The sequence below is a fragment of the Phalacrocorax carbo genome, chromosome 11 (assembly GCF_963921805.1).
Source record: "Phalacrocorax carbo chromosome 11, bPhaCar2.1, whole genome shotgun sequence".
NCBI classification, from domain to species: Eukaryota; Metazoa; Chordata; class Aves; order Suliformes; family Phalacrocoracidae; genus Phalacrocorax; species Phalacrocorax carbo.
Window position 1 is genome coordinate 8,336,022 of NC_087523.1, and position 14,344 is coordinate 8,350,365.

At 46.1% G+C, this 14,344-nt stretch overlaps 1 protein-coding gene across 4 annotated transcripts in view; it reads left to right on the forward strand.

Annotated features, from left to right (window-relative positions):
- Positions 1 to 14,344, forward strand: part of FGF13 (fibroblast growth factor 13) — a 262,685-nt gene that overhangs the window by 190,944 nt on the left and 57,397 nt on the right. For 3 of the 4 annotated variants that reach the window (XM_064462926.1, XM_064462929.1, XM_064462928.1), the window contains one exon: positions 12,691 to 12,801. In XM_064462926.1, the coding sequence (XP_064318996.1) occupies positions 12,691 to 12,801 (111 nt within the window). Of the gene's footprint in view, positions 1 to 10,015; positions 10,683 to 12,690; positions 12,802 to 14,344 lie in introns of those variants that run through there. The other variant, XM_064462927.1, reaches the window with a different exon arrangement.

Below are 14,344 nucleotides of genomic sequence, written 5' to 3' on the forward strand. Positions count from 1 at the left end.
CAAAAGCAGTAACTTTTTGTAGCGGGGTAGCGGTGAAGATAAAATGGGTCTGAAACTGTCAAAAGATTTTGCTGTAGGTTAGCTTTTGGGTTGAGTACGCTGTCTACATACCAGATATACAAAAGAAATGCTGGCAGTTGATTATGGCTTTTGACGTTTGGTTGTAAACTTGGTTGTAAAGGGCCGGGGACTCGTTGCGCGGAGGTAGGAGGTGCGGGGGGCGGCGGAGCGGGACACGACGCGGGGCGGCGGGCCCCGGGCGGCGGATCAGCACCGCGGCCGATCAGCACCGCGGACAGCGGCGCCGCGGCCGATCAGCACCGCGGACAGCGGCGGCCCCTCCCCGCGTGTCGGCGCCCCCGGGACCCATCGCCTGCGGCGGGCAGGGGTACATCCGAGAGGGGGGCAGGCTCCGCTTAGCTCTGGTTAAATATATAAACCCACAGCCTTCAATGCAAAATCACAGCGGCTCTCTCTGCTCCCCTGAACCCTGCACTTTCGAGTTTGCTGTTAATTACAGCTGGAGACACTGTGCACGTTTGTTGTAGTTAAATATCACCAGTGACGGAAACAAAACTGGAAAAGAAAGTGAATGACCTTGGTGGGGCAGTTGTAAGAACTAACTCTAGGTGTCCCTCTTGTTCCTGGTTTTAGCGGTAATTTTATACGGTTGGTTTTTTGACTGAAAGCACTGGAAATCTGTCCCATTTGTTTGGTTTGTAACTTGAACAATTAATGTTTTACAGCATTCTTCCTGTACAGGAACCTCTATATTTTGCCAAAAGCCTCCCGAAAAGACTTGACATCAGAATTTTTTTAAGTAGGCTAAAATTTATGGCAATAATGGTTTAAAAATAGTCACTGAGTAAGACACTTCTTATATTACAGAGCTGGAAAAAAAAAAGAAAGGGCTGTGGGAGGTGGAAGGTTGTCGCCACATCAACAACTCTACTCTGATTCCCTGGTGTTTGTGCATCTCAGCATTGTTGAAATATCTTGAGTTTGCTCATATTTGCAAGTTGGGAAAAAGAGAGGCAGAAAAAATGCCTGTATTTAGGTGTCTATATTATGAATGTAGAACCCATATTTGCAGAGGTTTGAGCCACCCAATCCCAGTTACAATCCAGAGGAAATACAGATACCAGCAACCTCTGGGAGCCGTGTGTCTTGCTCCAATCATATGAGGGGAACAGTCTGGGAATCCCTGCAGGCCTCAAAGACTGCTGCAGGATTTCATTATTTCTGTAGACAGCTGCCTGTTTTACCTGTGCAGCTGTACATATAGGTGCCATCTTACAGTTAGACTCTTTAACCTCTCATAGCTGCAAGAAAATGCAAGGGACTCTCCCTTCATTAGAGTTACATGGAATGCGCTGAGTGGAGTTGGTTGAATGACGGCATTGAAAGATCAGCCAAGGTAACGTCTTACAAACTAGCAGGCTTAGTTCTGTGCCTTAGGTTCTAATTCTGCTCCTTGTCCTTTCTTTCCCAGCAAAAGTTCACAGGCCTGGGAATGTTGTGTTGTAGATGAAGCTGTTCATTTGTTTGTAAACAAGATTAGGTTGACCTCAACTGAAGGATAAGGACATTCAGATACCGATGGCTTTTGTGGCTACTGCTCATTAGAAGCATCTTGTAATTTTTAAGGAAAGAAGGAAAGAAGATCCTGGCAGGAAGAGGTGGAAAATGAGAATGATAAACAAAGGGCTGAAGGAAGAGGGCAGAAATCCTGATGATATATCTTGTTCTGCTAAATATCATGTCTCTCTGCTGTGAGTTTAGCTCAGCATGATTTAACAGTATGACTGCGGAGTTGCGAAGGCCATATGTATGGCCTGGGAATTTAATTAAAATCATGGTATTATATTTGTATCTACTTCTGCAGCTTAATCTACTAGTTTCATGGTGGTTTTACTTAGAAATGCAGCTACAAGTTGGACAGTTATCCTTACGTATGTACAAGCAAATGTGTCCCTATTGTAGTTCGGCTGGGTTTACGCAAGGAATAACAGTGCTCAGTTCAGGCAGCTTCGTATCTGTTGCTCTGATTTCTGAGCATTGTTTCTCTGCATAGCAACAAAACCTTTCTGTGCTTTCTGATGAGGTCTGAGTCCCCAGAAATGTACCCAGCCGCCTAATGCAAATACTGGGAGCAGTAGCAGATGTTCCACTATTAGCCTCCTCTTCTGAATTCACTTCTCTGAATTTCTTCTAATTTGCTCATGTAGAATTTGCATACACAATTTTTCTAATCTCCAGACCTATTTAAATCCAATACAGCAAAGGCTGGCTTGTGGTTCCCGTTTCTGTTTTGCTAGCCAATGTTACTTGTGAGCGTTGCTTGCAAAAAGAGTGCATCTAACTTATGTTAATGAATTCTCCTCTGTTTACTTACGATAAGTTGTATTTTTCACCTCAAAATCTCTGTATGATTTATAGATGTCACCTTTGCTCTGCTCTTGCTCAGCAGCTCCTGCTAAGCCTGGAGTTGCCATGAGGCCAACGGCTGGAAGGTATGTGTGTGTGGGGAGTGCAGCTGTGCGACTACTAGGGCTGGTTTTATAGTCACATGTGTTACTGAGCACTGCCAGAAGCAAGACACTGAGCTATATAGACCTTCATTAAGTGATTATTTAGTTTTGATGGTGGTAAATATTATTTATTATAAAGATGTATTACATAGATTACGGTCTGAATCAGCCTGCAATGATAGTTCAGTAAACCAGAGGTGGTGTTGTCCTTCATGCAGCTGTGAAAATAATGGTGCTTTTTTGGATGGGGATGAATTGCCATCTGGAGGTGGCTTTCTCTCTTCTTTCTTCATTGTACAGCCCAGATATTTGGTCAGATGAGCTTAGATAAATTTGTTACATCACTGAATTTAGGTCAGATATGTCTTGTTGCGTCACTATTATTATGATTATAATTACATGGTGAACAGAGACAAAATGCAGAAGTTCAGACTCATGGTCCTTTTCCTAATCCTCAAGGATGCTCCTTCCTTCCGGTTATTGAAACCGAGGGCAGCATTTTTGCTCAGGTAAACTGGTTGCAATTCCATGGCAGTGAGTGGAGCAAGGCCCCACTTGCACATGTGTAGAAGCAGCAACCCAGTGCAGGGTCTAACTCCAGCTCCTGGCGAGCCCTGCCTCCACCCAAGAGATTGTACTTTTTGCTCAAAGTCCCTTTCATTTGTGACCAGCTCTGTTCATATTCTCATCTGTCCTGTGCGAACTTGGTGCCATGATCTCAGTGGTCAGGTAAGTCACAGAAAACCATCGCAGGCTCTTCTGATCCCAGCCCGGGTAATTTGGTTTCGTTATTAGAAAACAGATGGGTCTTACATCATTAACACAGCAATGGGAAGCAGCAAGTTTGGCATTCATCATGACTGCAGCGAATTGGGCTCTGTAGTTATGTGAAGTCAAACAATGGGGCAGAACTTGGCTTCTGAGCAAAGCAAGGGCCATGGCTATGAGAAGCTGGTAGAAATGCTTGGATTCAGGTGGGAGGAGGAGAACTCTCAGAGGCTCCAACTCAGTGGAGACCCAGTGTATCTGTTTTTGTCAAGCTCTTGACAGAGGATGAACCATCAGATCTATGAAAAGGTGGAAAAAGATCCATTTGAGTAATGTGACAATCTCCAGGCAACTTGCTTCGGGTCTGTGAAGGACTATTTACAGTGTTCTGTCATGTGTAAAGTGGCCTTATGTTAAGTTTGACAGTGGCATATAGCCCACACTTCTCATGTGTCCCATGCTGAGATGTAAATATTTCAGGGATGATATGCTGTCATTTACATTGATGATTCTGAGAGTCATCATGCTGAGAGGTGAATGAACAGATACTTCTGTGCATACTGATGTGGGAGGCTCCAGAGTATTTTTTGCTGTGGCTTTGTGGTAGGCAGAGAGAAGTTGGTCGGTCACTGCTGCAAGTTCCTGGCTCAGGTTGGGCCCCCGAGACACCGGAATAACGTGTTCCCAATTTGGGAGCCTGCAGAGCTGTGGGAGCTGATCTCTTCTGTTTGTTCTGTGACCTTTCCCAGCTGATTGGCACTGATCTTTTATGTGCCGGATAGACGATCTTTTGTGGTTGACATTTTGGGATGACTGAATATGGATTAACCTAGGCAAAAATATTTCCATTTTTCTACCTTCAAACAATGCCCTCCTTTTCCAATAATGCCTGCTACATCAGGGGACACGGTCAGATCAAATCCAGTTGGGACTGAGACAGTGCTGTAGAGGAATCAGAGTTCACAGCTGGGAAGGGGCAGAACTGGGATTTCTCTCATTAGTATTTTCTCTGAGAATCTGGTGTTCTTGATGTAAGATCTCATGGCCATCCTGAGCATTTAGCAGGGCACGTCAGTCATGAAGAAGAGGCCTAAATTCTTGTCAGAGTCACTGAACCTTGTTCTAGCAGACTTGTGCAGATCTGATAAGAGAACAGGATTAGGATATGAGAACCTTTTGTAATGCATAGGGTGCATAATTATTTTTAAAATATCTTAGTAGTCTTAGTGGGATGACTCAGACGTTGAAGACAGAGACATGTTTCTCTGCTTTGCTGGATGGGGGCCAGTTTTGGCACATCCAGTCCTGTGCACCAGTTGTACTGGGATCTCTTCTGGTACTGGGATTCATGATTCTCTACTCTGAGAAGACAAAAATCAACCAGCTGCCTAATCCCTTGAGCTATTGAATTGACTGCGCTTCACACAAACGATGAGTGAGCTCTTTGATAAAATGGGTTCAAGCGACATGTCTACACTGGTGTCACTGGGACTTTTTTGTTTCCTGTTACTGAGCAGGGCTGCAAAATGCACTTTTGCAAAGAATCAGGGCACAGACACACACAGGAACAGCCACATCACTATTTACAAGTGCCCTTACGGTCTCGGCATAAAAATACTTCTGTTTACAGCAGTGCAGCTCATATGAAGGTCTGAAGTTGGTTATTGAAGCTGATCTTCACTATTAAGGTTAATTTTAAGGTAGCCTAGTTGTCTGTTGACTAAAGTATCCTCAAATTTGAGCTTTTGGTCTGGAGCTGCCTGAAGGCCCAGATCTTCCAGTAATACCTTCTTTTCCAACTTGCATTCAGAAATAAACCTCTAGCTGACTCTGAATTTGGCTCATCTCTAGGGTAAAACTAGGCTTTCAGGGGTAGTGAGCTGGCCAGCAAACCGTGCTTATCCCCCAAGCAGACACTCGCCGTTCTGCAGCGCTTGTGTCCAGCCACGGAGCTGGCTGCAGAGGAAAGGCTGAGTCATTTCCACGGGATGTTTCACGGAGGAGCTAAGTGATGCGGGGCTTGGGTCTGAACAGCTGTGTTTCCTGGTGAATAGTAATTCTGTTTACTTAGAAGAGCGAAAAATCACTGGGGGCCTCAGCGCTGCTGTGTCATACCCGGCTGGATGAAGTCTTGTTTATCTCAACCTGAAAAAAAGAGAGAAGCAATTCTGGTGGCACTTTTCAGAAAATCATTCTCTGCTCTTTGGGAGCATTGGCAGTGGAAATAGTCCAGAGATTTGACTCCTGAAGCTTTTTAATTCTGCTTGTTCTGTAACAGCAGTAGCATGTTACCCCAGCAAGAACAAAAGAACCTTGAGAGGGACTCCTGACATCCCGTGCCAGGCTGAAATTTTGTTGTGACACCAAAGCAGCTTCAGCCTTGTAAGAGGAGAGGGACGGTTTGGGGTTTATGCTGGACTGAGGTCTAGAGCTGGCTTGTGTTTTTTCTTCTGGTCTTGATTTTCATGCAGCATTTGTTTTGCCCAGCATCTACCTGTTTATATAGGACCTACTGTAGATCTTTTGGTACTTGTTTATAGGGGAAGAGGAAATAACTGAACATGCTGTTTAGTCTGAGGATGGGATATTTTAGCCCAAGGTACTGGCAGTAAGTTCCTGCTTTATGGCAACATGTCATGAGAATCGTTAATGCTTCTACAGGGCACAGAGGAGCTTGGGTCCCTTTGCGAGTCACACGTGGGGCTCATGTGCCAATCACCAGTGCACTTGAACAGGCAGCCAGAAAGTGCCATATCTCCTCCACCCGTTGCCTTCTCTGACAGCAGTGCTGCACCGATACACTGCTCTGCGCTCGATCACATCTGTTGACATTCATGTGCCCAAATAGCATAGGCGATCAGCAGTGAGGGGAAAGAAGCTCCTCTGCTCGCAGGCTGCAGCTGGCACCAGGCATGCTGCAAATCCACAGCAGCTCATCAAAACTTGCAGCTTGTTTCATGGCAGTGGGGTCTGAAGCTGGCTTGTGATTTTTCTTCTGGTCTCAATTTTTGTGCAGCGTTTGTTTTGCCCAGCACCTACCTTTTTATATAGGACCTATCTGGGACCTGTCACAGTGGAAATGGTTAAAGGAGGATGGAGCAAAACCCAAAAGTTTTGCACTTTCCTCTAATTTGATGGAGCAGCCAATGGTGCTTGCCTGCAGTTTGGGCCAGCAATGGGGGTTTGATGCCTTTTCTTGCAGGAGCCAGGCTGCGAGGGCAGCATGCTTTGTGTTGGTTGTAAACCATGTCCTGTGTTAGTTGAAAAGCCAGTCCAGCTTGGGGGGCATGGTACCAAATTGCAGGATTTACCTTTGCCCAATCCAGGCAACTTCTGGAGGTTCAAGTACATTTTAATGATCAGAATCATTTAAATAATCATCAGCATAAACTCAACAGAAGACTAGGAAGGAAAAACATAAATCAAAAGCAGATGAGATCTTTGTCTACTTCAAAACAGTGGAATTGCTGCTGGGTCAGATCCCAGCTCCAGGTAGCTCATGGCCCTGTCTCTGACAGTAACAGAGTACAGGTATGGCCCATGCTCATTTCTTAAAGGATGCTTAATTCTTGATTGAAATGAGGCTGGCAATTTACTTGTTAGCTTTAAGTGTGCCCCATTACAATGATCACACACAAAGAAAGAGATCTGTTCAAGGAGTGTCTGGTTGTCTTCTACATTCAAAAAGTCACTTGGAATGTTGTTTTATTTTATTTTACCTTTTTAGCATGGTGGGGAGTGAACAGCTCTTGCTGTTCAAAGAAAATAAAGCTGTTCCTTGAGATTTTTTTTATCTGTAACACTGAAGTAGTCCAAAGACTGGTCCTGTACCAAAGACGTTTTCCCAACAAGATCTTCATTTTCATGTGCCATTTATAGTAAATGAAGACATGTTTGTAGGAGTACCGATAGATGGAGAGGTTGATCATGCAAAAAAAAACCAGAGGACTGTTTTTTGAAACTTAAATCTGATTATGCATATATGCTATTTTTATTCCTTCTCTTTAGTTTTCTGTCAAGGAACATTTGTGCAAATGAATTTTCTGTATGGATTTTAAGCATGCAAGCTGGAATGCTGGCAGAAAGATATCCTAAATACTGCTTTTATATACTGCTTTTTCCCAGAATTTTCAAGGTTAGCCAAATTCTGAGTTCTGGTTAGTCATTGTGAAAATGAAATGTCATCTGACCTATAGGACAGATCACAATGAGACAGTTTCACTTTGATCTGAAGATCAAACGCTGCATTCCAAACTGAGAATATTTATGAAGTAATGAGTGAGTCTCAGGAAAAACAAGTCTCACTTATGACTGTATTGGAAGTGGAAAGATGGCAAAATTCATAGTATGTTACCGGTGAGTTGAGTAGGATGAGTTATTGCTAATAATATCCAACTGGCTGTCTCTTGGGTTGGATTTCACATGTCTTATGTGGACTGGCAGATTAGGGTAGTGGTGGAACTTGTGAATTACAGTTATTTTTACACTGCCGTTTGACCCAAATAAGAATTTAGTATTTCTTTAATATGAATATGGGGATGCCATAAAGTGCCTTGTAAACAAAGGTGAGTGAGTGTGTATATGCACCTTTTCATGTATACATTTTGCAGAAAAGTGGTATTGTGGGTGGGTATGTGGGGCTGCCAAATTCGGTATACCATGTCAGCTGTCGAGGTCTCAGGCTGTGATGGCACATATACTTTTAGTCAGACATTGTGTTAAAACTTGTGCATTATGGGCATTTCTGTTACCAAGACCTGGCCACGCAGTATGTTTTATTGGGGCAGGAACTCCCGGTTGGAGGAGATAGATTTGGGCCTGTTGTGAGCTGTTTCTAGTCCGGGAAAGGACTGTAATATTTGCAGAGGTGCAGCAGCTGCTTTTGAATTGAGCTCTTTGAAGTGAAGATATTGGGTGGCATGGTTTCCACAGCACTTGCCTGGGACCGCAGTGTGCAACCCCGCTGACGGAGGGGAGGACTGTGTGGCTTTGCAGAGTATGTGTGGAGGAGAGGAAGAAGGGGCAGGTATTCTGAGAAGCCTGGCTGAGTCTGAAAGCGCATCAGAAATCCAGTACTGTCACACCAACCCACCTGCATCGGTGCTGTCTTTATAGACCCAGGGGAGCCCTGGGACTGGTCCAGGGCACAGAGGATGCTGCTCCCGGGCTTGGATGGCTGAAGCCCCTTGCTTTCGCAGTCCCAGCTGGCCTCAGATCCTGCAAGGAACCAGCCTACAGCCTCCATCCTCCCGCGCATGGGACATCCCACCCTGCCTCAGCACCTGCAAGTGACTGCAAATCCCCTCTGCCTCGGGCTAAATTCTTTCCATCGTTGTTTGCCTTCAGGGTTGCAAATCGCTGCTTTGTTTCCAGCCTGAATTGCCTTTATTTTAGGCTCCAGCTGTTGAAAGCATGCTGAAGAGCAGGGGGTAGGGTAGGTTGCAAAGGAACTCCCAGGACTTTCTGCTTCCTATACCCTAGGGTATGGATGTGTGCAGGGTTCGGTGTCCACTGTGCAGGGCATTAACCACAGTGCGGTGCCAGGCTGTGCTCCCGGCATCGGCATCGTGGCACCGCTGCTTCTCCCTGCCCTGGTACCCCCGCAGCCTGGCCCCCGCTTAGCCAGGGGTAAATAAACCCAGCTGGCACGAGATCCTGTCCTCGGGGGACACAGAGGCACCGTGAGGGGTCAGAGGGAAGAGGGACAACGTGGCAGTGATAAGGAAATGGACCTCTCTGAGGATTTCTTAGTCTCTGCTAGAAAACTGGATCTGAGAGCAGGTGGGTGGGAAGGAAAGGCAAGAGAGGCAAAAAGCCTCCGATAAATCAGTGAGGCAGAGAGGGGGTCACCCTGTAAGGATGAGGGAAAGCAGGGGAGACCCATGGCGGGAGCTCCCCTGCCTGTCGTCCTGCCTGTCGCCCTGCCTGCCCCCCTGCCTGCCCCACCGAGCCACCTTCCCGCCGCCGGCCAGGTGTCCTCACTCTGCTGCCAAAACCTGGTGCCAGCTATTTGCTCATCGCAGTCACGTTTGTTTGGGTGTCTGCGCCTCCCCAGGAGGCGGCTCCGTGAAAAGCAGGTACCCACAGCCCGTGGGGCCGGCAAGGGTGGGCAGCGGGAGCTGGTGCTCCCCGGCTGCCCCCCCCGAGCCCCTGCCTCCCCACCGCCTGCACCCGGGGGGCCCCTCCGCAACTCCTCGCACAAAGAGCTACCGGGCAGGTCTCCCGCTCGCTGCCTTGCCTGGAAGAGGAGGAGGAGGAGGAGGAGGAGGAGGGGAGGGTGGTGAGAAGGGGCTTGCTGCGTCGCCTCATTTCTGTACCCAGCGCAGAGCTCCTGGGGTGTGTGCGAGTGCGTGCATCCGCTGCCTGAGGACCACTGCTGCTGCAGTCGCGGCGCTGGGCTGCCGGCGACCAGGCGTCAGGGGAGCTCTGGCTGTTTACCGTCTGGTGACAAGTGTTGCAATGCAAAAGCCGAACGAGTCCGTGGGGGGGAGGCTGCGCTGGCAGCCGCACCTGTAAGGAGCAGAGGGGAAGAGGCTTCCCGAGGCATTCAGCAACAGACAGCTGAGGCTCCAGGCATCGGCACCTCCTCCCAGGGTCTCCATCGCCGCTTGCTTTGGATCTCTTCTTAAGGGAGAGGAAGAAAAAGGATCCAGAAAACCCCTGCAACTGGACAGCCCCTGCTGGAGTCTAACAGGTGTTTGCTGGGATTAGAATGGGGAGGGGATGGGTGGGGAGAAAAGTTAACTGGAGAAATTGGGGCTAGGAGAGATGCAATGATCTTGCACCAAGTGGATGTGCCATGTCTGCATGTGAATAGCTCATCTGGAGAAGCTCAGGGGGATGCCTTGCAAGTGATCTGCTCCATCTCCACAGAAACGCTCACCTCTGCCTGCAAACTTTCCCCTGCCAGAAGTTGGGAGGAATAAAACACCATCAGAAAATAAAAAGGGGAAGATCTCAGCGGACAAAAACGCTTGAGCTAAACTGTTGCATCTTGACCTGGAGCTCTGGTGCGAGCATCCCACCGGAGTCTCCTGGGCTTCCAAACCGATTGGCGGTGGGTGGCATTGGCCAAGGCGCCCGGCAGCGTCCCCAGCATTGGGGACGGGCCGAGCAGCATGCTGGCTGCGGCGCCCGTGGCCAGCAAGCAAACCCCGCGTGCCTGACCCGCCAGTGGTGCCGGGGCGGTGGCGGCCATGGCTGCAGCCATCGCCAGCTCCCTGATCCGCCAGAAGAGACAAGCCAGGGAGCGGGAGAAGTCCAATGCCTGTAAGTGTGTCAACAGCCCCAGCAAGAGCAAGGGAAGCTGCGACAAGAACAAGTTGAATGTGTTTTCCAGGGTCAAACTCTTTGGCTCCAAGAAAAGGCGAAGGCGGCGACCAGGTTGGCAAGGGTTTTGTGTTCGGGGGGTTGCTTTGTTTAATTTAATGCAAACTAGGATGTGCATCAGGCATGGGGAAAGGGGGACCGGAGCCTCAGGGCTGGTAAAGAACGTGCAGGTATTGCCCTTCCTGGCATGTATGATCTGATAGACACGGGTACACTGTGCTAGTCCCTTCCCCTTTCATGTTCATCTGGTTAATTTAGATAACACACACCATCGCTATCTGCCTCACTTGCCCACACATGTGTGCCCATGTACCGGTAATTCAGTAGCCTGTCTTGCACATACACATATACAAACACACGTGATTGATTTGTGGGGGAGATGTTTGCCGGGGAAGTTCCCACACATACACCTCCCTTCAGTTGTATGTTAAATAACTTAGCGGTCTAGAGATCTGTTTTTGTCTCCCTGCTTCACAGAATGCCTGTGCCGAGCTTTTTTTGCTGATTGCAGATGAGGCTTTTTGCTTTCGCTGGCACCTTCCAGAGTTTTGCTTCACCACCCTGTTCCTTTCTAGGAATCTCATACATGCAGCTGTGCCCTGCAGACGCGATGCTCTCTGTGTCAGAGGCGCAAAAGATCAGGCGTGAAGACTCAGTCCCTGATCTGAGTGGGGTTTTTTGTATGTGGGAGGAGCAAAACCCTCTGGTAATGTTGCTGTCGCTTTCCTGTGCTGAAACATTGATGCCGTTCACCACTTAACCTGTCTGCCTTTCTCAGCAGCCACAGAAGAGTTGCCTCACAATTTGCAAACAGCTTTGGGATGTATTATGGCTAAAAAGCTAAAGTGGGGGTTGGATTAATTTCTTGTCAGAAAAGCTGGTCAATAAGAATTGTGCAGCCGTCAGTACCCTTACTAAAGGTTGCTAATAGGAAGTAATATAGTTATGCAAACTATTGTAAGCTTTTGCCTCTGGCTCCTGTTAAAATGAAGTACAGTGAAGTCCCTCATGTCTTTGATTACAAACACAAGGAGTGTGATCCAGACATTGGCTATTGGAAGTGACACATCATATCTTCACAGTACTTTTACCCCTGAATTAAGTAAGTTGTTGCGGAGTGAGCTGCAGACGTGCATCGCCTCCTGACAAGCGTAATTGCGTGAAATGACTACAATGCAGGTGTTTCTGGGATTCAGTAGAAGTAGACCTTTTTTGCAATTACTTTTGGTGCATTACCTAGGTATCTTAAATGACAGACTTGACAGCAGACCCTGTTGCTGTTTACTTTTTGGTCTAGAATGATCTGAAACCATATGAGATATCTCACTTTCTATCTGTGAACCTGAGAATAGTTATGAGAAAAAGAAATCTACCCAAACTATGCGTTGTTTTGATCTTTCTTCTTCTAGCTGTTGAGGTAATTACCTCAATCCTTATGGTAATATTTATTTTGCAGTTCCACACATTGCTGGATTTCAGGGTTCCCCCCTCCATTTTCCATATGTTCATTGAGTAGTTTATCACTTCGGATGCTCTGTAGTCTTCGGAGCAGCAAGGACTGGGGGTTTGTTTATTAGAGCTGCAGCAGTTCCTGTGCTAAATGTTTGCTGCTATATATTTAGGCTCTCAACTGTCACTACGGCTCTTATTAGCACTATCGTAGTAGTCCTCTTTTTCCTTTCCATTTAAGAGCTCACACCTTTTTAAAAGGCAGAATATGCTCCTTGCCAGCTCATTTCTAATCTTAAATGAGATAGGGCTGAGCTCCTGAGGCCAAGCAGCACGCTGTCGGAATTTGTATTCCCTGGAAGCAGATTTTACTGTGCTACCTACATTGCCATCGAAAGTGGCATTTAATCATTTTGGTAACTGATTTCAGAGACAGAAAATTTATCTCAACCTAAATGAAAAGTGTTGCAAAGCTCGTTGCCCTGCTTTTGTTTTGGGTCTTTGTAATATCTCAGCCTTGAGAAGAAACCTGGAGATTTGTTTTTAGCATCCTGCTTGCTTGGAACCGCACGTCAGGATTTCCCACATTAACCTCACTATTGTTTTTTTACAGAGCCTCAGCTTAAAGGTATAGTAACAAAGCTATACAGCAGGCAAGGATACCACTTGCAGTTGCAAGCAGATGGAACGATTGATGGAACAAAAGAGGAGGACAGTAGTTATAGTAAGTGACATAAGAATAAATGGTATGTTTGTGAATTGTGGTGTCTCATTCTTCCCATATAGGTCCATTCAAAGCTGTTGTCCTGGGATGACTGAGTGAGTGGAAGCGGCGTTAACACTGTGCTTACAGTGCAGAAGTCTTTCAGACTTACTGGGTCTGAGAGAAATGCAAATAAAAATCACTTACAGAAATAATGAACTAGAGGAGGTAATGATGACACATATGACAAACAAAGCAAATGTTATCTCCATGGTAATCTAGAGAAGTTCATTGCTGTCCTTTGGATTTTATTAGATTTTTTTTTTTTAACAGGGAAAATTTGCTCGCCTACTCAGAGTGCCTGAAATAGAATAACACTATCTCCACTCTTAAACAGGGGCTCATTCAGACAGAGCCGTGTTATTTCACACAACGAGAGTTAATCATTATTTTAAAGTTCACGTTTCCCTATTATTATTTTTCTTACCCCTTCTAAACTTGATTATACCTTCAGCTTTCAACCAGATTCCCCTCAGCTTCTCTGTGAAAAAGCTTTGGATGCATTTGTTTTCTTGTTGTTGTTGTTGTTGTGGTGTTTTGTTTGTTTGTTTGGGCTTCTTTTACAACTTTGAGAATTAATAGAAAACAGGAAAAGATGACTGGGGCATAGATTTTGTGTTTGTGAGTAAAATATTTAAGTGTTTCACGTAGTTTATTGTTTAGCTTAACCTACGCTTCTGTTGTGAAAGAAGGACTTAGGAGGAGCAAGGAGTTCAAGAAGGTGTTTCAGGCCACTTAGACAACAAACCAGAAAATCAACAGGCAGACCTTCCTTTTTACTTATTAAAAAGCACTGATTTAAGTGCCGCCCTTTTCATATGAAAAGCATTTGCAGATCAGACGTTGTTTCATTTTACAGGGCACTTGAATATGGCAGAATAAGCACTAGATGCAATAGGAAGTATCCTATCTTATTCGTCCGATCACTTGCTCCCACACTCCTCCCACACCCTCTTTAATCCTTTTTGCATCCCTGTATTAACTTCTGAGTGACCGGAGAGAACCCGTGGGGCTGCTGGAGGAGGTCTCCCCTGCAGTCACAGAAGGTGCTGGCCTTAGGGCACAGCAAAGCGTAGGATTTGTAGGGTCATCTGAGGTCTGGCTCCAGGTCCCATCCTCGCCCGCGGAGAAGGCAGCACAAAGACCAGATCAGTGCGATGCTGAGCGGCTGCTGCCATCTTATTGAGTCCTCCTCAGTGCAGCCACAAAATCCACTCCAAAAGTGATGCTTATAGGCCTTAAACATTGCTTTTCTTTCAAGTGAATGATCTAATAATTATGTTTTTAAAAGTCAGTACAGATCGTTCAGGATTTCAGGGTGATTCAGTTAATTATCTTAAAAAAGAAGAAGAAAGAGGCAAACCTTACTTTTTGAATCAAAGCATGATATTATTATAAACTTTTAATGTACCAGAGCAAATATCTAAAATTCCATCTGTTTTTTTTAAGGGATCGTTTCATTCAAATACTTTGCTGCAATTCATCTAACAGGGATTCTAAGATT